General features: G+C 37.3%; 1 protein-coding gene across 1 annotated transcript in view; it reads right to left on the reverse strand.

Moving 5' to 3' along the window:
* Positions 1-12,425: 12,425 nt before the first annotated feature.
* lpar1 (lysophosphatidic acid receptor 1) overlaps positions 12,426-26,482 on the reverse strand; it is a 51,404-nt gene continuing 37,347 nt past the window's right edge. The window contains exon 3 of the mRNA XM_059357619.1: positions 12,426-13,292. Coding sequence (XP_059213602.1) covers positions 12,973-13,292 — 320 coding nt within the window. The 3' untranslated portion in view covers positions 12,426-12,972. The remainder of the gene's footprint in view (positions 13,293-26,482) is intronic.

Here is a 26,482-nt window from a genome sequence, read left to right on the forward strand (position 1 = left end):
AATTGAAAAAAGATTTTCGTTAACTGAGATAAAAATAAAAATGAGAGTTTTAATGAATATGACATTAACTTCAACTGTATTGTGTGGTTACAACTAACTAAAATCATAGTGAAAATGTCCTATATTTATAAAGGCAAAATTTACTGTGACCTCTTTTTATCGGCCACCCAACAAATACCCCATTACAAAAAAACTGAAACTAACACTAAAAATAATAAAAACTAAACTAAAGCATTAAAAAAAAAAAAAAAAGAAAAAACTAGCAAACTCACTCTAAAAACTCACTAAAATAAAAGACTTCACTGTTCCAATGAGGGCCCTCACAAAGATAGAAATACAAGAATGTGTGTGTGTGTGTGTGTGTGTGTATGTGTGTGTGTATGACTGCGTGTGTGTGTGTGTGTGTATGGGATGCCCAATGTAAACTGTTTAAAGTAGGCGGCATGGAGTTTGGCCTTGGACTGGTCATCCCTCTTCTGCTTGATCTAAACTGTGGATCAGACTGTCTCACTCCCACTTCCTCCTGTGTTCTTCCCTCTCCTCACTTTCCTCCTCCTACTCATTTCTCTGTCTGCACCAGATTTACTCCTTCCTTTACTTCTCCTGTCTTCCCTTTTCCTTCTTTTCCTTACTGTCTTCTGTATTTTTGTGGGCTGAGACTCGATATTTTGCAATCAGTCAATGCGTTTACATGCACAGTTAAATCGAGCTATGCTTTAAAATCGATTTTGGCATCCCCCACTAGAATTTCTGGTAAAAAATCTGGTAATATTGTATACCCCAGCAACATGTCTTTATGATGTGTGTGTGTGTGTGTGTGTGTGTGTGTGTGTGTGTACAGATATGATACATGTTTAGTTAGGGCCACGGGACCAGTGCTCGGGACAAATTATATAACAAAACGTGTGGTTTGATCGGGATCAGTGTGCTATTACTTTTCTCTAAGTCGCAAAAAACTGCCCAAAATTTTGCATTGAAATGAATGGGACGGCCGACAAATAATGAGCGAAAAAGAACAATAATTGGAGATTTTTAAACGTCTACTTCTCCGGCATAATTTCACCTAGAGACTCCATTTAAACTTTAAACAGTAGACACAAGTCTTGTGTATCGGTGTATTCATCCACGTTTCGATAGGTCATATAGTTTTTTATCAATCCCTGTTCAAATAACCATGATCATTTTTGGAGAAATTCTGAGATTATAATGGGTGTGTATTGCACGGAATGTTCGTGTCACAGTGTGTGACATCATCGCCAGAGTGTAGAGGGAGAGAAAAAATTGTCAAAAAATACATTTGAAAACTGCGCTCCAGGCCGCAAATTCCACTCTACAGAGATAATTTATACATAGAAACGTAGGAAAATTTGTCTTCTCACTCGATCACTGGTCCCTACAGCTATGGGACCAGTGCTTGGTGCGATTGCCCCGTGGCCCTAACAAGGTAGGGCGGGACTACCTTGTGATTGACAAGTCGCGACCATGCTGCATTCCCCACCTCTTTCACTCATTGCTCGTTTTGTTCCATCTCTCTGCATCCTTTCTCTCTCACTCTCTGTCACCACTGTTTCCTTTCTTATCTGCAGTTGCAGTCGGTTCCTTCTCCCCGTCTCCAGTCGCTCTGCCTTTAAAAGGTTTTCGTTAAAATGTGTCACAAAGTCAGCTGCAGATCCTGGGAAGGAACTCTCATTCACAGCAAATTAGCTGATTGTCCTTTCTCCAAACAAGAGGTTTATCTGAATGGACTCTCTAACCTTCCTGCCGACTTGCATTAGCAGCTCTCAGTGTTTGGGGACCAGAGATTTAAACTTCCATGAATAATCGCTTCCTGTTTTGTTGTGATAATCTCCTTTGATTCAGTACATCTTCGCAGCACAGAAATGTTTCAGAGGAAGCTGGATGTGTCTCTTGTGTTGACATTTTTCAACAGAAAAATGCTTCAATTCCTGGATGTCTTGGCATGTTAGCGGCTCGTTTTTTTTACGTCTTGTTGACTTTTCCATGCGTCGTAAATTTATCTGGCAGAGAGAATGCTGATTCTGTCCCTTCAAATCATTAGCTCTAACCTATCTGACACATATGCAGTAGGATATTTGACCGCAGGGATGTATCTGTCAGTCAGCAAAACAGGCTGGGAACCGCGGAAAGTGTCTCTATTGACATTGTGACGAAGATGTGACATCCCCCTCACTCAGCGACAGCACAGAGGAACTTCCTGTGTGGCCTCGCTGGCTCTGATTGGCCCATTCAAGGAGCAACAGGAAGTAGGGAGACATATATCAGTCAACTGGAGGCTAGCACTCCAAAGCTGTGGAACAATAAACATAGCAGAGTCCGTGTTACACACGCACACACACACACATAGAACATTCTTTCCTATAAAAACATTTGCTGGCTGTCGCTAGGACTGCTGCTTAATTCATGTCACACACGACACACAGTGTCCCTGGCCACTCACTGGTGTTAAACATACACACATGACACACTTGTATAGTGAAGTACTGCACGCAGTACATCTGCTTTATGTCACATTCTGCAGTGTGAAGTCATTACTTCAGAACTTTCTGTTTTCAGAAGTTATATGCCTGTCAGGGTTTTTTTGTTGTTGTTGTTGCAGTGAATGGCAAAGATTAAAGGGGACATTTTATGATAATTTTTTCATACTTGAATTTGTCTTTCTACTAAATGGAGTGCACTTATATAGCACTTTTATCCAAAGCGCTTTACACTATTTACACTATGCTCATTTACCCATTCACACACACATTCATACTGGAGGCCGAGGCTACCAGGGCACAGCCACAGCATGTAAACGTACTAGTACTAATACATGCTTTCAGACCAGATGTAAAACTACAGCTGCAGTCTACGGACAGCAAACTGGGCACAGAGCTCCGTGACTGGCTCTCTCTGCTCTTTCACCAGTCAACCTAGTGGTAGTGGTGGGTTTGTAGCGGCTAACCAACAGAGTTCGAATGTGACAACAGACCGAAGCGGCAAGCAGTGTTGCCAACTTAACAACTTTGTCGCTATATTTAGTGACTATTCAGACTCCTCTAGCGACTCGTTCTTACTCTTCTTAACGAGAAGCATGCGCCGTCCCAAAGCACTCACAAGCGGCCCAGTCCTCCTGCAGCAGTCTCTCCCAGCTGCAGTTAGCAGAGCAGGAGATGTTAACCCCTCAGTTTCCAGTTTGCATCAGTCTGCAAATGAATCACGCATGCGCAAAATCGCCGCCTCAACCGTATCCAATCAGCGTCGACTAGTTAGTAGCGGCTCAGAAAGTACCAACCCGAGGCAGGTACTTTCTGAGCCGCTATCTGAGCTCACTAGAGGGAAAAGTACCTAATGGAAATGCACCCATTCACGCTCTCATTCACTCCTAAGGGCAATTTAGAGTCCCCAATTAGACCTAAGTTGCATGTCTTTGGACTGTGGGAGGAAGCTTGAGGACCTAGAGAGAACTCACGGGGAGAACATGCAAACTCCACAAAGAAGAGTCGAACTAGTTTTCTGACAGGCTCAAATCAGGAATGTCCCGCCCTCTTGAGACTGAAAACCAATCAAAAACAACAAATAAAAATGTGTTTTTGACCACACGAATTGACTGTGGGCAAAAAAATACTACAGCCTTAATTGATTGAGGAAAAAATGTACACTGACATGCCCTATAAAGTCGTCGTGGCAGCAAGCCTATTTAGATATTCAGTAGACAAAGAGTTTCTCACTTGATCATAACTCCAAATGTATTCCCTCGCAATTTGCTGTCCATGACACTTCTAACCCCTAACCATCATTCCAAACACTGACACACGATATGGTCAGGTGATATTCATTTCATGATGTGTGACCTCACTGACTAAAACAAATGACTAACACTCTTGTTTTTTGAGATTTAACATGACACGTCTCCTTATAGCCTCCAGGCCTCTGGGGGTGGCCCGTCCTTCTCTACGGCTTTCAAAAACTCTTTATTAATGAATGTTCTCTGGCAACTGTATCAAACAAGCTGAGTCCAAACACACCACCTCAACAGAGACGTACTGTATATGTGTTTGGAGTTACAGTCATTTATTGAGCATTTTCTCACCTCTAAAGCTGCACAACCATGCAACAGTTACACTGTGAAGATGTGTGTTCGTGGTGCTACATATAAACACATGGTTACCCACAGACTTCTGCTAATAGTCAAGGCTGTCTAAAGCGTGTGAACGGCCTTAAGGTTTATAGATTATTATGTCTAGCCAAAAATACATTACAATACATTATCAGTCTGTGTCTGTCTGTGACCCTGTGTGATCCCTCATTGCCTGTAACTGGTTTTAAGATATGTTAGAAATATATCAATGGTGGATAACAGAAAGGAGCAACAATACCAAAAGCATAAAGTAAAATAAAGTAAGACTCTTAAAGACAACCTATAATGCTTAGTTTCATGTTCATACTGGTAGACTACTTTAACCCTTTGATGCACAACATGGGTCTAAAGTGAGTTTTTATGTTCTATATCTTTGCAATAAATTATTTTCATAATTCAGTATTCCAGGTTTTCCTCAATTAGTTTGTTTTTGATCATCATACATCCTAATTTTATGTTTTCCTTTATTATTTTTTAAATAAAGTCCCTTTTTGTGTCACTACTCTTCTAATGCACAACATGGGTCAAAAATTACCCATATCCATTTTTAGCTAAGTAGCTTGCTAAGCTAACTACTTAGCTGACTTCTTGGCTAAGCAGATAGCTAAGTAGCTTGCTAAGCTAACTACTTCGCTAACTTCTTGGCTAAGTAGTTAGCTTAGCAAGCTACTTAGCCAAGTAGTTAGCTATGTAATAATAAAAACATTTTTACTTCATAAAGTATGAGAGGCAAAATGGAAATAATGATCTGTTGTTATCCAAAACAAGATATTTAAAGAATACTTGGAATATTCAATCATAAAATAAGTTGATATCAAAAGATGGAGCACAGAAACACAGCAGCATGAAATAACATGGGGAATGAATGCAGGACCCATGTTGTGCATCAAAGGGTTAAAAATCATTAACATACTTAATATGGTGTTAAAAATGTTATAATGAGTGCAACTAAAACTATTAATTATAATTTAATTGTTTGTTAATGGTAAAGTAACTATAAACTTACATTAATATACCATATTTTTGCCATTTATAAATGATTTAGTTAGTCAAACATTAATACATTATGTATTTAACATTCTAAATGGCCTACAGTTTATAAATCATGATTAAACATTAACAAACTATCTGTTTACCATTTATAAATGATGGTTATTGTAAAGTGTTACCCAGGAGGGTTAAAGAAAAGACACCAACACAATCATTCAGACTTTTCTCATGTTTTTATTGTTGCTGGGATATCAACACTTTGACTCTGGGTGGACATTCATTGATATTGGCCTGTACAGTATAGATAGTATGGAAATCACATGTATGTCTGTGTCACAATTACTTACTACAAACTATTGGTATATGATTTGTTAAATTTGAGGCTTGGCAAATAAAAAATGAAAAAAATTTGGAAGAACAAAATGTTTCAGACCTACTATGGAAGATCAGCCATTGCTCTTAATATTATACATGTCACTGTTTAATGTTTACACTTGTGAACAGTTTTTGGTTTCATTTTATTTAAGTGCAACACACATTGTGTAATGTTAATTGCTGCCCATTGCAAACATTAGCCATGCCATTCAGACAGAATAAGCTGATGTGGTAAAAATTGTTATTTTTTTCAGGAAAGTTCATGCATGACAAGCTAAGAAAGGGACTATCCTGCCATGCATAATAGCATGTGGACATATATAGAAAACAATGGGTGTTTGAACTTGTTTTGACCCCCCAAAAAGTTGAAATGTTTATAATATTTTAATTCTGAACAAGGGTTTTAAATTGCTATAGCATTGTTCTGAAAATAAACTCATAATATATCATCTGTATTCATGAGCTTGTACTCATTAAACTTTTTTTGAGGCTGTGTTGTGTAACTAAGTCATTCAAAAGAAGTCATGCATCAAACTTTCTGCAAAAGTTAAATATCTCTCTAACACTGACACTTTGTGGTATTTTAAGGCATTGTAAAACAACGGTGTTAGCAACACACACACACACACTTAAAGAGCAGGTTTACACCACCTGAAGGTCTAGTTTAACCAACCCTCTCTTGCTTCAAGGGAAACATATTTTTAATCCATGTTTTTCCAGGATTACAGTTTTAAACACGTTTGTTACGTAATTAAAGTCATCTATGCAAGTTAACTTGGCTATTTACGTAAGTTAACTCTATGGAGTCTTGGGCTATTTTGTCCATTTTTTAATCCTTTTCATGTCTTTTCGTGTCTGTTTCGGTCATTTTGTGTCTGTTGTGTCTTTTTTTGTCATTTTGTGTCTTTTTTTGTCATTTTGTGTCTTTTTTTGGTCATTTTGTGTCTTTTTTTCGTCATTTTGTGTCTTTTTTAGTCATTTTGTGTCTTTTTTTTGGTCATTTTGTGTCTTTTCTGGTCTGCTTTGTCTGGATGTAATGAAGAAGCCATGCTTTGGCGCTTTTGGAGACTCCAGAGGTTCAAAATAAGTCTCCTGGGAAGAGGTCTCAGGTTTTTTTTTAACAAATATAATCCGTGAGAAAATATGTTTCTCTCCAAACATAATTGAGAAAGCAGATGCAATGCTAAATGCACAAAATTGCAGGCTATCAGCAAGAGAGGGTGGTAAAAAAAAACTGCTTTTCAGCGTGGTGTTAAGTTCCTCTTTAGGTAGGAGAACTGGAAGGCACTGCACACATAGATATCTAGTTCTGGGTCACAAACAAGTTAATAATTGTAATATATCTACAGGAAATGCATTAATTAGGGTCACAATACAAAAAAAAAAGCTCATTACATAAAAACAAAAAATACACAAAATCCTACAGTACATTTGGACAGATTATAACACACTTAAATTTACAAACACAACAACACTTTCCCTTTGGTGATTAACTTGAATAATATATTTTATATACATACGTACTGTACACATATACTTACAATGGTGTACGAAGAGTGACACACTGGTAAACAGAGACATATAAAGACAGAAAGTTTAGTTGGTTTACTATATAACCTGAATCAATACTTTGTTAGAAGAATGGTTACAGTGGATGTTGAATGTAAAGAGTTGGGTCCAGGACACGGTTTGGTCAATGAAACACTACTCTTGTCAGTCCATTTATAAGGTAAGGAAGGATTAAGAAGTTATTTACCATTGTTGCTTTTGAGTTCTGCGTAAATTGTTAATTTTTTTCATAGTGTAACAGTAAAACCCAGAGAGTATAAGGAAACTCTGGACGGGGAAAAGACCACAAGGAATCTTCTCCCCACTTTCTACAACAACAAGAAAGTCCAAACTCTAGATGAAGGAACAACATTTTTGGCCAACTTCAACATGCAAAAATACCAGCTGACTTCATTTTAATACTGAAGCTTAAATCCCTGACAAACATCTTGCTTCCTGGAAAACATTTGACTGTTTTTGGCCACGATTCTCACGTTTCTGTCAGCTCGTTTGGAGCTTTATTTGTGTACTTTGGCCAGAATGTGTTTTGATTCACGTCACAACAAAACGTTCAGCTGGTGATTTTTAACGTTGTATGTAACAGCATCACCAGGCCGACTTTCAGTTGGCTGAGAGTCCCAAAGTTTATAACAGAAGGTGGGGAGTGAACTTGTATATATAAGATACCACCAGTCAGCACTGCATGGCTCAACTCAACTTGACATGAGTCCATTGTTTTCAGTTACCCTTTGAAATCGAATACACTATCAAAAATGCTTAAAAATTCCATAAAGTTATGGTAAACATCAACCACAGACTGTAGATAATAGAAGTGGACGCAGCCTCTGGATCTGAAAAGTGAATGTGGAAGTGCCTTTTAACCTGTATTATTTATAACCACCAGCAGGGGGCGACTTCATTGGCTGCAAAAAGAAGTCTGATTGTAGAGAAGTCTATAGGAAAAAATGACCCTACTTCTCATGTGATTTATAATATTTTATCATGAGTTTATGATCTCAAACACTAGTTTCAAGTCTTTTTCAATACAGCATGATGATCATTTTATAAATTGTGGTCCGTTTAGATCAGGGATGGGCAACTGGAGGCCCGGGGGCCACATACGGCCCGCACCCTCACTTGAAGTGGCCCTCAGTACAACTACATGCATTTGAGCATGAAATCTTAAAAGTGCAGTGTAAAAATGCACAAAATTACTTCTTGCAATTAATGTTGGTCTGCTATTCTTGCACTGAAAAAAAGTATACTGTTCTACATGCATTTGAGCATGAAATATGTTAAGTTACTGCACTGTAAACATATTTAAAATTGCAGTTTCATCATATCTAGTTAAGTGCACGGCCCTATATGTGGCCCTGTGGTAAAATTGTGGCCCCCTCCAGCATTGAATTGAATTGAATTGAATTGTATGAATATACGGAAATCACAAGCTCCTTGGCTGACAATAGTTGGTTGGAACATTGTAACATAACGCTCAACCCTTTTTTGTAAAAACTTCAAAACAGTAGTCGACAAACCAATTGGTGGCTTGGTCCACTTCCTTCATACAGTCTATGACAGGGATGGCCAACTTAAATGCTGCAGGGGGCCACAATTTTTCATGGACACTACCACAGGGCCACATATAGGAGCGTGCACTTAACCAGATATGATGAAACTGCAATTTTAAATATGTTTACAGTGCAGTAACTTAACATATTTCATGCTCAAATGCATGTATAACAGTATAAATAGGAATACAAAAGGTTTGAAGCAAATAAAAAAATAACCACTTACTGTGATTTCAACAGACCAACATTAATTGCAAGAAGTAATTTTGTGCATTTTTACACTGCACTTTTAAGATTTTGTAATGAGGGCCACTTCAAGTGAGGGTGCGGGCCGTATGCGGCCCCCGGGCCTCCAGTTGCCCATCACTGGTCTATGACATCAGCGTTTTCAGAACCACACAATATGCCTACCATCAAGCTGCATGAGACAGAGTCCAATTTGTAATATGTGCCAACTTATTTCACTGGGAAGCTGTAATGACGCCTGATGTGTCACACTGTTAAATATGTAAAACCTTTGAATTATTTGTATCCAACACAGACTGCTTCACAAAAACATCATTGTCAGAGCAACCATCTCATATGATGACATCAACAACACATCATATTTTTTGGATGCATCTGTATTACTTCATATCACCACTCAATAACACTGTCACAGCAAAAAAATGTGTACATGACATTCAGTTTATGCTTTATAGGAAATACATAATTTTCATACTTTCCCCGGAGTGTTTGTAAAGCTAAGCAGATTTATGATGCTCTGGTACTGTGGGAGTGAACTTTATGAGTCACTCACAAAAAGGACATGAACATATTCTAAAAATGGTAATGTTTCCCAAATACTGCGATAAGAGATGCACATTGGCTTTTCAGATTTTAAAGGAGCAGTATGTAGGATTTAGGGGGCTCTATTGGCAAGAATGGAACTGATGCCTGGATTCCACTGGATGCGTAACGACTCCGACAGGGGTCTGTCCGCAACGGCTGCGTATCTACGCAGTCCGTCAACACCCACCGGATCCGTCTGTGTCGGAGCTGTTGCGGACAGCAGAGTCCCGAGGACGCACGAGATCTCGCGAATTCACGCCTAATCAATTGATATAACTGGAAGATAATCAACATCTCCTCGTTAATGACTGGAGACAAATCCAGCGACTCCGTCTTAACGAGCGCTAACGAGGTCGGCCGGCTTGTTAACGAGCCGGCCGACCTCGTTAGCGAACCCGAGGTATTTTATTTTGAAAATATACCGGTGTTTTATTTTGTGTCTGTGCAAGACTTCCTGTCCCGAACGATCTGCTCTGTGCTGAATTTATGCGTAGTGCTCCGTCGTCCGACAAAAATAGAAGCTCTGCTCCAGTGTTGCGAGGGCTGTCGGATGGCCCTGCGTTGTCGGACTCATTACACAGCGGATCTGCAGTCGGTGGAATCTCACACATTGATTATAATGGATGCGTAACGGCTCCGACGACGGATCTGCAGCCGTTACGCATCCAGTGGAATCCAGGCGTGAGTCCACCATCTTTCTACAGTAGCCCAGAATGGACAAAACGAACAATGGCACTAGAGCATGGATCTCAAACTGGCGGCCCGCGGGCCAATTGCAGCCCTCGTGATGATATTTTGTGGCCCCCACCTTGATATGAAAGTCTAATGTGAGTTTTATATGAATGGCACTTTACCGTGTTGTGTGTGGAAGGTCCCTTTAATTACTTTTACCAAAAAAAGAAACAAAATTACCAAAAAAAGACACAAAATTACCCCCCAAAAAAGTATTTTTTGTTTCTTTTTTAAGTAATTTAGGGTTTTTTTCTGTCATTTTGTGTCTTTTTTGGGTCATTTTGTGTCTTTTTGGTCATTCTGTATATTTTTTTGTAATTTTGAGTCTTTTTAAAGTCGTTGAGTGTTTTTCAGTCATTTTGTGTCTTTTTTGTAATTTTGTGTCTTTTTTGGTCATTCTGTGTTTTTTTAAAGTCATAGAGTGTTTTTTCAGTCATTTGTGTCTTTTTTGTAATGCTGTGTCTTTTTTTGGTCATTTTGTTTCTTTTTTAAGTAATTTAGGGTTTTTTTCTGTCATTTTGTGTCTTTTTTTAGTAAGTTTGTGTCTTTATTTGGTCATTTTGTTTCTTTTTTAAGTAATGTAGAGCTTTTTTCAGTCATTTTGTGTCTTCTTTGTAATTTTGTGTCTTTTTTGGTCATTCTGTGTCTTTTTAAAGTAATTTAGTTTTTTTCTGTCATTTTGTGTCTTTTTTTGGTCATTTTGATACTGCCTCCAGCAGCCCCCAGGTAATATGAGTTTGAGACCCCTGCACTAGAGAGAGCCATTCACAATTGTATATCACCTAAAGGACCCCATAGGTTCTACTACACATTTGGAAAGGGTGGGATGAGCAAAGGGCCATTCAGTTGGTTGCAATCTGTAACCTCACCACTAGATGTCACTAAATCCTGCACACTGCTCCTTTATCGTAAACACTGGTTATACTTTGACATTCCTTCCCGTTTTCCTCAGTCAGCTTCTCGAACACAGAAACACCTGATAAAACCACGAGAGGCAGACAGCTCAGCACATTTCATGTCATGATCTGAGGTCTGTAAACGCTCAGCAGAAATAACCTTCACCTTGTCTCCACATAACACTGTGACACAGAGTTCTGTTCTAAAACTGCAAACATCCTCCTCCCCTTTTTGGTAAGATCTCTGGAACAACTTGAGTCTAATTCCTTAGAGGGAATAAACAACAAAACCTCGACCCTTCGTATATTTAAGTTGGATGAAAGGAAGACATTGGATGATGAAAGCTTTTGAGTAGGAGAAGAAGATCAGTGAGTCCCCAAAGAGTTTAGGCTGTAAGGTCAGCTGTCATTAAAAGATAAATGGATGAATAGTGGCTCTGGTTACTACAACAATCCATGATGGGTACAACAGTATTTTTTGGTAAGTCGTTATACATGTCAAACATGTCAGTATTATATATTTATTTATCTTATAGCATCAGCAGGATGACCCCCATTTCACGTCTATTTTTTTTTTTCTTTGAAAAAATGAAAACCCTAGAAACATTTCCATCAAGAAAATCAGCTTGGAGTCTCCACATATTTATGTTATTTTAAAGTTAAAGCTGCTGGAGATAACTTGTATTTACATTCAGTGACACTTTATGAGCACAAAACCGCATGTGTGGGTTTGAACATCCCCAGATTTGAAGTCTTTCCTCCCAAAAGTGAAGGAAAAAGAAAGAATAGAGTTCTAAATCTGGGTTCAGATGCAAAATTAGTCCTCCATGGGGTGTGAAAAAGATGGGAGTGTCATGTTGTCAATATGTAATGTCTTCTAAAAAATGACATCCCCATACAACTAAACCACATTCCTTGACCTCCAATGTAAAAATGAAAAATTTAGAAAAAAAACTGCAAGGACTGCAAGGAGTTATTCTTCATGAACTTGTACAAGGAGAACTTGACTATGACGGCATATTAGGGCCAAGTATGAATACAAATACAAACCTGGGAGGGAGGTAATATTTTGAGAAAAAAGTTGCAAGTTTACTAGATTAAAGTGGCAAATCTACAAGAAAAAAAGTTGCAGATTTGACAATAAAAAAAGTGGGAAAAAGCAACTTTTTTCTTGCAGATTCACCACTTTAAATCTCATAAATCTGCACATTTTTTTCTCGTAGATTAGTAAACTTTATACTCAAAATATTACGTGCATCACTTATGTTTGTTACGTAAGTTAACTTTTCTTACGGACAAAACTTAAGTTACATAACAATTGATGTTAAGGCAAACCCTGACCTTTTCCTAAACCTAACAAAGCAGTTTTGTGTAAAGTAACCATGGTGTATATCAATGAAAAAGCAATTAAGTTGAATGGGAACATCATTTTTTGAAGACATGATTGGTGCATGATATTATGAGACCTTTCATAAGAATCTGGATCGAAGGGAAAAAGTCTGAAACCCACAACTACAGGATAAAAAGTTAGAGTACTGGCATTACCTTCATTTCACAGATTACTTTTAAATAGTTCATATCAGCGTTGTCCATAACAACACATTTAAAAAAAAATTAGAAAACAATAAACAACTAAAACAAAAATACTAACAGCCTATCAGAGTCCTTGAAGATGAGACTCCACACAGCGAGAAAGTCTTGTCATCTTCCTTTTCTTCATATCATCTTTTCTTCTCCATCTTTCTTTTCTTTCTCTTCACTTCACCACGTTTCTGTCTGTAGTTCATACCATTCATGTCCCTCTTGACCGTCCCGTGCTGCCTTCTTTCAGTCAGTATCTCCAAATAAACAGATCAACCCCTTCAAACAGTTGGTTGAACCCTTCAGCGCTCCTTTATACCACCGAGTGTTCGTTGTGGTGGTGGTGGCCGTGCAGACCGCCGCTCAGCACCGTGTGGTTGATGGAAGACGCCGAGCGGTCGGATCCCTCCGCCACCGTCCCGTTGACGTTCTCCTGCCGCTGACAGCAGAGTATCTGCCTGAAGGTGGCGCTCATCTCCTTGTCGCGGTACGAGTAGATGATGGGGTTCATGGCCGAGTTGAATTCGGCGAGAAGCAGGAAGAACTTCTCGTAGGTGAGGACGTTGCAGCTGGCGCAGAAGACGTCGAGGAGGAGGATGACGAGGCCGGGGGTCCAGCAGATGATGAAGGCACCTGAGGTGGAAACAAAACAGAGGGGAGGGGGGATTAATTGATGCTGCGGAAATGGAGACTGTTCAGGAATATAGTAAAGACTCGTGATGTGCGGATCGATACTGAAATATCGATACTTCCGATACCAGATCTGTATGCTCTAAAATCTATTCTCAAATGAAAATATCGATACTTTTCATACTTCAGTCATTTGTGGTAATGTATATCATTAACAGGAATACAGTAGCCTGGCTAACACCGGACTAATCACAAATGAAATATAGTCTGGAAACCAGCCATTCATTTTTCCGTAGAGGAGGCGTGGTTTATGATCCTCCAGCGCCGTTTATTGGGCGCTACGAATGTCTATCAAAAGCGTCCGTAGGTAGATGTAGCTGTAGGTAGCCAATCGTATCAGCTATTACCAGATGACGTATGTAGAGCGACAGCAATTGATGTTTACATCATAGATATATATATATAAACAACATTTCATATACCGGTATATATCTATGGTTTACATAGCCAGACTAGCCCATCTCTACTTTGAGACTAAAATGCTCAATTCGGCTTCTGCAACATTTTTCTGCAGCAGGTTCTGACTCTGGCTGCTCCGTAGTTTCAGCTCACAGTCTACCGGCAGTGTTGGTGTGTGTGTGTGTGTGTGTGTGTGTGTGTGTGTGTGTGTGTGTGTGTGTGTTGCTGCTGCTTTGCTTCTCCAGTTCTCGTTTTCTGCAAGATTATTTATTTTTACGCCTTATTCCCCCTCATGTCATTCAGCCACACACATCCACTGATTTTATGGTCAACAGACGAGCTGCTGGGGGTCTCTGGGCGGCTCCGCTGTCCCCCGGCTCATAGCCAGATCACCGTGGTTACAGCAGTGAGCGGTAGCGGGGCTAGTTGGTAGATTAGGCTTTGGCCAAATCCTGTCGGAAGCAAGACTAAATCATCCTTTTTGGTGGTGAAACAGGAGTGTAAAGTCAAATGTTGTTCTTCTTTTAAAATAAACTTTGGCTCTAAACTATCTAGAACTGTCTACAGCTAGATCCAAAGAGAGCTTGGCGTCCAGTGCAGCCATGTTGGATCCGTAAGAAAAATACAAAACTACAAGCTTCCATCTGTCCAATAGTACGCGTCATTGTCTTGCCGTCCCTCCCCGTTCTGTGATTGGATCCCTAAAGCAGGGCTAAGAAACAGCTTTAGTTTCCAGACCCCTTGGCAGTTCGAAATTAAATCGAGCATGCAAGGCAGTATGGGTATACCCAGGCTAGGAATACGGTGGAAAGTAACTAAACTATTCCGATCTTGTCTAAAAGACACGCTGCTGGTAGGAACTACTTTCTCTTCCGCCTGGGTAAGTGCCTTATACGTAATCACAGTGGCATGGTCCTGCTCACTCATCTCTCTCTCTCTGTGTAATTCAATAGCGGAGTGGATAAGAAGCTATATTATGAATGAGGCCGCTACCTCAGTATACTTCTGAATTGAAAATAAATAGCTGAATAAGTGACTCTGATATCTTGTATTCTTAAGCCATTTGAAATACACTCCTTTTTTTAGATTTACCAGTCACATTTGGTGTATTTGCACAAAGTATCTGACTTGTCGTCTTGCGGACAGACTTGACTTTTAAAACGCTTGTTTTCTGAGTTTGGACCTCCCTTTTGAGGCCGTCAGCTGTTTCTATGTGTGCCTCTCCAGGCTGCTTTTAACATGTAAATGATCTAAATGAAAATAGCACAAAAACAGTTTTTGCCCTTTGTGTTCTTGCTTGGCTTTGTGCATGAGTCACTATTACTAATGAGTGATCAGGCTCATGTTCTTACCTATTCTAATTCCTGGCTTCCTGCAGGCTTATTGAGCCAGATGAAACACTTTGGCATACTTCCTGAATTCTTAAATTTGAATTTCTCTTTATGACTCAAATGTAAATGACATTTGATAACTTGCTTTGGTGTCGGACTGACTGACTGATCAATGATTCACTCTCTGACATCTTTTTGCCCTTTACTGGACCTTTGAAAAGTCTAGGAGCAGAAACTTTGGATTGGATGGTGAAACATTATAAAGAAAAGTGTAGTTGAAGAAACTCCATCTGCAAGCCAGAGTTTTGCTGTTTTTGGTTTGTCTTGAAACAAAGAAAAACACTCTACAACCACATCACCATCACTTAAGAACCACACCATCAGTCTACATAAGAAAAACACCCATGTCACTCTATAACCACTTCTAAAACGTTTTATTGACACTTGTCTGAGTGCCGAGACAAAAGTTAAGTTTACTTTGTAATTGTGGGTGCATTAGATCACCGGTTATGGAGCCTCAAAAGCGAGAAATACCACTAAAAGGCTGATTTTTAATTCACAAATATACTTAAATGCATCCATAATTTGTGGTGATATACAATATTATAATATAATACATTAGGAAACTATTAGAGTATAAGTAAAGTGGACAATGTTTAATGGGGAAAGCGGGAAACTCATTGGAAGAATGTAGAACCCATTTTGAGTTGCATTCTGTGTTGCACTTTTGATTTAAGAGGTACTTTAATCTAGTCAGGTCTGTTGCTGTTTGTTGTTTTTGTTTGTTTGTGATGCTTTTATTCTGAAAGAATCATGTAACTGTCGAACAAAGTTGAAAGAAATGTTAAACAATAAACACATTTGAAGCAAGAAGTACTCTTAAGTATTAGATATTGTCAGTGTTGAGATTTTAATGACAATTTGACACTTCTAGGGTTCTATAAACCGGGATGACCATGAAAAAGGCCAAGCTTTCAAAATAAAAGCCTTAGAGTCATGGAAAAAACACAGGATCAAACCTCAAACATCATTTGTCAGTGCTTTCTAAAGCTGTTACATATTACAACTTACCCTCATGAACGGTTCGTATGCTATCTTAGGAAAAGGTATGCACAACAATCATATAATACTTAGGTCTCAAAGTTGCGGCCCGCGGGCCAATTGCGGCCCTCATGACGATATTTTGTGGCCCCCACCTTGATATGAAAGTTTAATGTGAGTTTTATATGAATGGCACTTTACCATGTTGTGTGTGGAAGGTCTCTTTAATTACTTTTTTGGGTATTTTTGTGTCTTTTCTTTTGGTAATTTTGTGTCTTTTTTAAATAATTTTGTGTCTTTTTTTTTGTAATTTTGTGTCTTTTTGTGTTTGTAACTTACATTAATATACCATATATTTGTCGTTTATAAATGATGTAGTTAGTTAAACATTAATAAATTATGTATTTACCATTTATAAATGATGCTCATTGTAAAGTGTTACCAAATCTACTTGTTACATGTCATATATGGCTTTGACTGAACATTTGCTCTCACTTAGCCATAAATATATCAGGATATGACTTTTGGTCCATATCGCCCAGCCCTACACCAGACAAATTTTTAAAAAATGAACATAATGGTTAAAAAAAAGTAACAATTAGGGAGCTAAAACTTAAAAAGGTTTATACAAATATGGGATGGGATCCAATCCATTCTCCCTCCCTGAATCTACAGAAACATAAATAACTGACCTCTGCCTCATTTTTGCAACCAGATCTCCAGTAATCCATCACAATATCTACAACCTTCTAACCTCATCTGGCGTAGCACAATGCATCATCATTCCTCTGATTACATGTGTTAGCACATTCAAGGGGGGTCACTGACTCATTACTCATGAATGTCGAGTTCAAGTATCCCGAATCCTGTCAACAGATGCTATTTGTCACGACTATAAGACAACTGTAGGACATTACACTCTTGAGACAGTAAAACAAAAAGTCTTGATGAGAAATTAGGCAAGCAGGGACAGAGAGGGTGAGAGTGAGAGAGACGATATTGACAGGCAGGCCTGTTATCTGTTAGTGTTTTGCAGGCGGCAGCTGCAGCGAAGGCTTGACCTCACTTCCCAGCTATGCAGGCAGACTCTCCAGAGTTAGATAAATTCCTCAAACGGCTCGCAGCCCGGCGGAGGAACTGTCTGAGCGGGTTGTTTCGAAGTGAAACATCTTGCTCTAAACAGGTCAAGACTCCAAAAACAAAAAAAGAGCACATATCCATTCAGAACTTCAGTCCAAAGAACAAGAAACTAACATTATGACTGTATTGCATGACAAGTTTTTCCTCCATCTGGTGTGAGAACAGATGGAAACATAATGAAATGCAAACCTTTGTTCACATTTCAAATTCTTTATTGAGCATGATAGTCTTTTGAAAGTAAGAAAAACATTTCTAAATCACATTTTATGTTGGACTAAAGGACTAAAAAAGACAGAAAATGACCAAAAAAAGAAAGGAAAATTACAAAAAAAGACAGAAAATTACCAAAAAAAGACACAAAATGACTAAAAAAGGTAGAAAATGACTAAAATAAGACAGAAATGACCAAAAAAGACACAAAATGACCAAAAAACGACACGAAATGACTAAAAAAAGACACAAAATGACAAAAAAGATGCAAAATGACTAAAAAAAGACACAAAGTGACTAAAAAAAGACACAAAATGACAAATACAAGACACAAAAAATACACCAAATGACCAAAATTGTCAATATCAACATTTTGAACCAAATAGAAAGAAAGAAAAACCAACATAAATGTGATCTTGTGATTGTGTGTGATCTTGTCATCCAACTCTGGTTTTTATTCTAGTGGGACTCTATTTTATTTGTGTCTTGTGTGTTTAGCGTAACAATTTTGGTCTTTTTGGGGGTTTTTTTTGGTAATTTTGTGTCTTTTTTCAGTCATTTTGTGTCTTTTTGTGTCTTTTTTTGCTCATTTTGTGTCTTTTTTCAGTCATTTTGTGTCTTTTTTGGATATTTTGCATCTTTTTTTAGTCATTTTCTGTCTTTTTTTAGTCATTTAGTGTCTTTTTTAGTCATTTCATGTCTTTTTTTGGTCATTTTCTGAACACAGAACAGTCAACACTTGTTTTGTTTTCATTATGACTGTATTGCATGACAAGTTTTCCTGCCTCTAACAACACTGTTTCATCTGGTGTGAGAACAGACGGAAACATTATGAAATCGACTCTAACCACAACCTATATTGTTGTCCAAGTGAAGCAAAACCCCAACAAAATAACAAACAATATTCTTCTGCAGTCCTCAAGTTTCACATAACTTCCTGCTTCTTTAACACTGATCCTATTCTGTTTTAAATGGAGTGTGAATTGTGTATATTTGCAGGATGTTTGTCCTGATTTTCCCTCAAAATGAGGAAGAAAACAGTCTTTGTGTGAAGCTCTGACCTGAGATGTTTCCCCCTTGGATTCTTTCATTTCCTCTCTGAAGCCAGGGGTATATGGTTGCTTGTGTTACACCCTTCATCTCCAAACTACCCTTAACTTTTCCCAGAAAAAAAGCTTTTGGTTTATGGATGAAACAAACAGGGTTTTTGTCCTATGTGAATCCTCTTGCCTTGTCACGACTTGAAAATGCCACATGGAGGGAAAAGAGACTGGAGAAATGGAAAGTTAGTGGAGAAAAGTAAATAAACAGCTTCAATGCAGGCCTGGAAAGTCTGGAAATTTATAGACTTTAACACTTTCCAGGCCTTGAAGAAGAGTTAGGATGTTTGTGCTTGTCGGATCATCCTCAGTTACAAAATGAAATTACATTGTTTAAAGCCATTTTGCTTGAATCTCCAAATTTTAACCTACTGGAGCAGCGTGGAGCCCTACTGTAAATTTACCTCTAAAGTTCTGGCTGTAAACTCCATGAGGCCAGTTTCAGTTTGATGATGATATACCAAGTAAAACTGGAGACAAGCTCAAATATATTTAGTAGAAAATGATAGAACTGGATGGAACCCTCTTATATGTTATATTTGACACCTTTGTTCACATTTGCAACATTTAAAATTCTTTATTGAGCATGATAGTGTTTTGAAAGTTAAAAGAAAAAAGATTCAAAATCACATTTTGTGTTGGACTAAAGGACTAAAAAAGACATGAAATGACTAAAAAAAGACAGAAAATGACCTAAAAAGACAGAAAATGACAAAAAAGACACAAAATTACCAAAAAAGACACAAAATTACCAAAAAAAGACAGAAAATTACTAAAAAAAAGACACAAAATGACCAAAAAAGACACAAAATGACTAAAAAAAGACACAAAATGACCAAAAAAGACACAAAATGACTAAAAAAAGCAGAAAATGACTAAAAAAAAGACAGAAAATGACCAAAAAAAGACCCAAAATGACTGAAAAAAGACACACTTTTGTTCAAAATGTTGATCCAGTGAGTCAGAATAAAAAATCAACTATTATCAGGTCATATAGGTGAGATTGTGCTGGAAAAAATATACCAACATGGCATTTAAACATGTTTTAAGTGGTGTATACAGGCAGGATGAAAAGGATTCAAAAATGGACAAAATAGCCCAAAAAGACTCCATAGAATTAAACAAGACAGTCAACACTTATTTTGTTACCACAAACACTTATTTTTTATTTTTTAAATTATCCCTAACTGTCATCTTTTTTTTTCTTTATCTGGCGGAAATGGGCTTCCATAAGAGACAGAACGGAGCGCCATGGGAAGAAAAATAAGGAAATAATGGAGACCAGACTACCACAATGAACTCCACACTGCCACAAACACACATACACACACACACACACACACACACAGATGCAAAACTGGGGGTAGACACAGCTAAACACTCACATGTGCAGACACAAATGCACGCAAACACTCAGTTACATAATTACACATGGCACAAAGACAGATGAATGAGCACTCAAACATGATGTGAAAACATTTGGACGGTGTTGAGAAAGCACTCAGAAGAATCGTCCGTCCTGGCACGCTGAGCCATACGATCATTACAAGCAGAAGAAACATTAAAGCTCTTTGCTGCGTACAACATCGTTAGGGGATTATGAGCATTGATGTGGTTGTTGTAATGCTTCGACTCGCACCTCCTCCTCCAGACCAGGAAATCTCTTTCCTAATCGAACTTGGTGTTTCTTACAGGAGGCTTTGCTCTAATGGCTAACGTGTCATGTTTCTTCCAGGGAAAAATCAATTCGGAGGTTTCTGACATTGTACTTCAGCAAAAAAGCATCATACAACAGTTTGTATTATATCTTATAAAAGCATTTACACATGATGTGAAAGGTGACAACTTCGATTTTGGTGCAGACTAAAGCTAGGCGATAAATATTGATATAAAAAATATAGGTAACGCTTTATAATAAGGTCCTTAATAACCATTAATTAACAAGTAATAAGGCATTGTTCTCGCTTTAGATCCGGTAGTTGCAAAAAGCATAGTTAACTTATAGTTAACTTATAATAGATGAGCAATAAAGTATATGGGTGGGTCATGGGTGTTTGTAATGCCATTATTAACACTTATATAAGCTTATAAACACACAATATTGTTAATAAGCATCTTGTAAGGACTTACAAGGGCCTTATTACTTGTTAATTAATGGTTATTACAAGGACCTTAATATAAAGTGTTACCAATGTTTTTCTTTATATATAAATGCTGCCCTTACTAGGGTTTGTCATATTTAGTTCTTTTGTAATGTTTGTTATTCTTTTCTCACAAAAATATAATTATTTCAGAAAAAGATTGGCCTATTTTATTTCATAGGCTATATTTATTTTAGATATTTTTTTATTTAAATGTGCACTTTATGGAGCTTTGATTTGAAAAAAAAATGTACTCCTGTTGTTATACAGTATTTATGTTCACTTAAATAAACGGTTTCAATAAAACTACTTGTGACATGTCAGATTTGACTTTGACTTTGACTGAACATTTGCTCTCACTTTGCGATAAAAATATCAGGATATATATCGTATATCGATATTCAACCTAAATATATCAGGATGTGACTTTTGGTCCATATCGCCCAGCCCTAGGTTGGATGATGTTAAATCTATAAAGCATGACCCAAACATTTCATAGCTTTACTGACGTTATGCACAGTAAGTGTTACAATAAGATGAAACCTTGAATGTCCTCTTTTCTCACCATTTTTTCCAACAGCAAAGCTTATTGACCATTAACCCATATGGGCGTAGTCTCTGTGAGGTCACCAACAGGTTTCTGAAGAGGCAAAATGAAGCTCAATGTGGCTATGTCCTTAATTATGCTTAACTTTAAGCCTTAATTCATTAAAAAAAAGCCCTGAACAGTTATCATGAATGGGGATTTAAGCTAGAGATCAAAACCCTTTCATTGTATTTTAACTTAATGACAGTTTATTTGAACGTTTTGTTCATAAAAATGTCTTGTTCAGCGTTTGGTTGGACTAACAGACACTCCAAGGAGTCTGAGGTAAGTTACATAAGTTTTGTTTTTGTTTTTTGCTAGCCAAAACTATGTTTATATACACTGTAAAAAATAATCTGTTAAATTTACGGTAAAATACCGGCAGCTGTGGTTGCCAGAATTTCACCGTAAAAATTACAGTGAGTGGGTTTTCTACTGTAAATTTAAATGTAAATATCAGCAAAAACTGTAATTTAGACTGAGTAGTCCCTTTATTTAAAGGTAATTGTGTCCTTGAGACAATATGGTATTTCTCCATTCATTTTACATGATTTTTTAATGTGTTAGTGTTTTTCAAAAGTTTTGTTCTATTCTGTGATTTACAGTAATTAAAAGTGTCTATTATGGTGATATGCAATTTTTTATTTTAGGCCGTATTTCTCATGCAATTTGACAGCATTTTACTGTAATTTCTACAAACACTTTTTACAGTGTACAGTCTATGGTTAGGACATATGCTCTATTGCTCTCAATCACATGAAGTGCAGATGACCAAAGCATCATTTTCTGGTTAGCAGCAAGTGCAGTATAACATGATGAAAGCAGCTCTAAAATCATAATAACTTTGAAAAAGAAAAAAAAAATTCTATAGAAAATTGTCTGGGATTATGTCAATATTTGGGTTAAGAGACATCATTGAAGAATCTCCCGTTGAATCCTTTAAGCCTCTAATCCGTCTCACACCTTTACAATGTGCTGATGTATTCCACATGTAGCAACATACTCAACTCATTATACAGCTTCACATTCTGCTATCTGGGATTTTCAGGGCTTTCTATTATTTCTCACGTCTTCATGTCGGCTTAGGTTTCCACTAATGTCCAATTCTCTCCGGCCCTTCAAATGAAAAAACACCCAAAATTAAGTTACCGCTCTAATTCTCCTGTCTTCCCATCACTCTCTCTCTCTCTCTCTCTGTCTCTTTCTGTTGTCATTTACTCTCAGCCTTTCTGCTTTTTTCTCTCTCCTTGTTCCACTTTTCTCTCTACCACCATATTTGTCTCTCAATTTCAGTTTATCTCTTTGTATCATTTTCTTAACTCAACCATCATCTGTGGTCACGACCATGATCCCACTGTCAGCGGACAGTAACCATTATATATATATATAAATATATAAATGTCTCTGAAATGGCCCGGTGGCTTCCCGTTTATCCGCAGAGGGATTTCTTTTTCCTCTTTCCCACATCTTGTACTTCCACACACACACACAAACACACACTGGAGATTAGATAAATGCTCACATTCAGCAGCTGAGTGTTTACAATTATTGATAAAAAAAAAAAAAAAGGCTTGTGGTGCGGAGATGGTGTCACAGTGATCTAATGATTCGAGAAAACGCGCTTTTGACTGGAAGTACAGAAAGGTCTTTGAAATGGCAATAATGAAGGTTTTCTGCTCTGTCAGCATAAACAGGCTGCACTCTAAGAAATGATACAAGGAGCCTGTAAATGTGACAGTTATATAAAGGTTTGCATACTAAATACAAATCTCTTGAACAGTATATTACCGTATTTTGGCTTACAGTATATGATCGTAGGATAATGGTGTGTGTTATTTTACAGCAATTAATTACAAAGTGTTTAATGCTTTGAATTTAGTTATCTATTTTTTTACCTTAATTTACATGTGAGGGATGGATATCTAACAGTATTTTACAATTATTATAAAATACAGTAGTATTGTTGTAAATTTACCGTAAATACACAGCATTTCGTTACAGTGTACATCAAAATTCATTAGTAGAACTCCAACAGGAATCTTTGTGTAAATTATCCATATCTAAATAAGTTTACTTCTTCAAAATAAATTAATATTTGACTCACAGATTACATGGTTTAAATATTTGTAATAATAAGTGTACAATAAGTGTAAAATCAGTCAGTACAACACATTTTTTTAAGTAAATCATAAGCAAATTTGCAGTTATATCCTACAAATGTTTTCAATTATATTTACTCAGTTTGTTTACTGATTTCTACTCAGTTTTCCATATGGTTTACATCATATTTCAGTTACATTTAGTGATTTCTACTCAGTTTTTATAATATTTCAGTTACATTTAGTAATTTCTACTCAGTTTTCATAATATTTCAGTTACATTTAGTGATTTCTACTCAGTTTTCATAATATTTCAGTTACATTTAGTGATTTCTACTCAGTTTTCATAATATTTCAGTTACATTCAGTGATTTATACTCAGTTTTCATAATATTTCAGTTACATTCAGTGATTTATACTCAGTTTTCCATATGGTTAACATAATATTTCAGTTACAATTACTCTATGTGGTAATTGAGCCAAGTCAATTCATTCAGATGTACTCGAAAATATTTTTTTCTTTCAAATCAACTCAATATTTTTAAGTGTAAAAATGTTGCACTGACTGAATTAAGTAATATGCAGTATTATTTTTTTGAGTGTGTGATATATCAGCAGAATTGTGACTGTCTCACTTCCACCTGACCTCTTTAGTATGAAAAGATAAAAATTGACACCAAAAAAACAAACAAAAAAAACACAAAAACACACTGCTATTGTAATGTGTCGTGGTATAAATCAAATCCAGAATGTGAGCCACAGCCATGCCCCTTGCCACCAAATTGTAAATCTAATTTTCTAAAATTGCATGTGATTTGAAGGCGCTTTGGTCTTTGAACATTCAAAAACAATACTGGTCTGGTCCTCCTGCAGCTGTTTTCTTGACTAAACTGTCTGTGTATAGTCACATTTTTGTTTGGTGGCACCAGATTCTGTTTCTTCAGGCGTTTCTTCACAACGCAGATGTTTTCTAATTAGAATCGCCTCTGTTATTCTGTCCCAAAACAAATTCCTTTCCAGAGCTGTTTTTGATGGATGGAGACATGTGATGTTATCCTAACAAGCAGAGCTGATCTGGATAATCCTCGATTATACTTGAGATCTTTAAGTTGTTAACCCTCTGAACCCCAAATTGCCAACATTACACCAACTATCATAGCCAGAAACTGTAAACTGAAGCTTTAAAATTATATATGCCATTATAACTGTTTTACTGCACAAAATACATGTCTGAGATCTGAGATTACAATTACTACGATTGTGCTGTTTCCTTAGAGTTGCAAGATTGATTTTATTGCAGTAAACAAAGAAAGTGAGTAAAATGCAACAGGCCCTCGAGAACATACGCCCAAAATTATTGCCGTTTCAATTCAAGAGATCAACACATTCTTATACCTTAATGTTATGGTTACCAGTTGAAACCGATAACGATATAAAACGATGGTAGTTTCATAAGGTTAAATCAGGGGTCTCAAACTCAAATTACATGGGGGCAGCTGGAGGCAGTATCAAAATGACCAAAAAAAGACACAAAAATACTAAAAAAGACACAAAATGACTGAAAAAGCACCAAATTACTTAAAAAGGACACAAAATGACCAAACAAAGACACAAAATTACAAAAAAAGACACAAAATGACAGAAAAAACACTTAATTACTTTTAAAAAAAGACACAAAATGACCAAAAAAAGGACACAAAATTACAAAAAAGACACAAAATTATTAAAAAGACACAAAATGACCAAAAAAAGACACAAAATTTCAAAAAAGACACAAAATGACTGAAAAAACACTAAATTACTTTTAAAAAAAAGACACGAAATGACCAAAAAAAGACACAGGTAAGTAACGAACATTTTGTTTTTCTTTTTTGCTAGCCACATTGAACCCAGTCAATGCTCCAGTTTATGTAAACATGGATTAGCAGCAGATTCGCATGGGTTTTGACCCGTCTTGTTATACTTGATAATATCACTTCCGCCTTCCGGTGTTCTTTATAATAACTACAGCCACTAGAGGGCATAACTACAAACATAGTGGCTGCACAAACAACATATGGGCTTGTGTTCTGATAAAGGACAGCCGCATTTAGTGTGACAGAAGCGAAAAAATTCCCTGACACCGCTTGGAGTCCTAAGGGGTTAATGCCATCTTAAAAATCAAGGCTTATACATCGATATGTTGTGGTTAAACACACCCTGGAAGCATTTAATGATACTGTACATGTTTGAGCTGTTTGAGTTAAGAGTTTGCCAGAAATGAACAACTGACTACTGAAACAGGATTCTCAGGGACAGATGCTGCTAATGTGAGTGATTAGAAAAGCTGCACTATGAACAGTCATTTCCTGCATCAAATGCTTCGTGCATACATAGAAAACAGCTGAGCCAGTCATGTTTCAGCTAATTGCATTGTTGTAGCTGGGTCTCGGTCAGTCAGAAGACACACAATAAGCATTGCCAGTGAGAAAGAAATGTGTGTACATGTGACTTTTTGTCCTCAGAAATCGAAACAAAAATCAGACAGTGGTTTGGTCCAGCAGTGAATGGTTATACTGTACATTGTGATTGTGAAACAAATGTAGGTCAGTGATACGGCATCTGTGTGCATGTGTTTGGACAATGGTATGTCTTGGCGCTCCACTCAGTCTGACGATGCGAGCGTATACTACACCATGGGCTTTAAGATAATCAAATCATTCACAGATGACCCCTGCATGAGCCAACACCTGACACACACACACACACACACACACACACACAGTGAACAAGGGTCATGGTTACTTGGACAGTGCTGTTGACTCATTGAAGAGTGATGAAGAGAATCTCTGTTGGTGTCAGTCAAACTTTTTTTTTTCCAGCAAAGAAGCATCAGTGACTGAATGATCGAGCACAGGGATGGGCCACTTAAATGCTGGAGGGGGCCAAAATTTTTCATCACACTACCACAGGGCCACATATATATAGGAGCGTGCACTTAACCAGATATGATGAAACTGCAATTGTAAATATGTTTACAGTGCAGTAACTTCATGCTCATATTAATAATATTACTAATATTTCATGCTCAAATGCATGTACACTGC

Source organism: Centropristis striata, chromosome 19 (genome assembly GCF_030273125.1).
Source record: "Centropristis striata isolate RG_2023a ecotype Rhode Island chromosome 19, C.striata_1.0, whole genome shotgun sequence".
Classification (NCBI taxonomy): Eukaryota; Metazoa; Chordata; class Actinopteri; order Perciformes; family Serranidae; genus Centropristis; species Centropristis striata.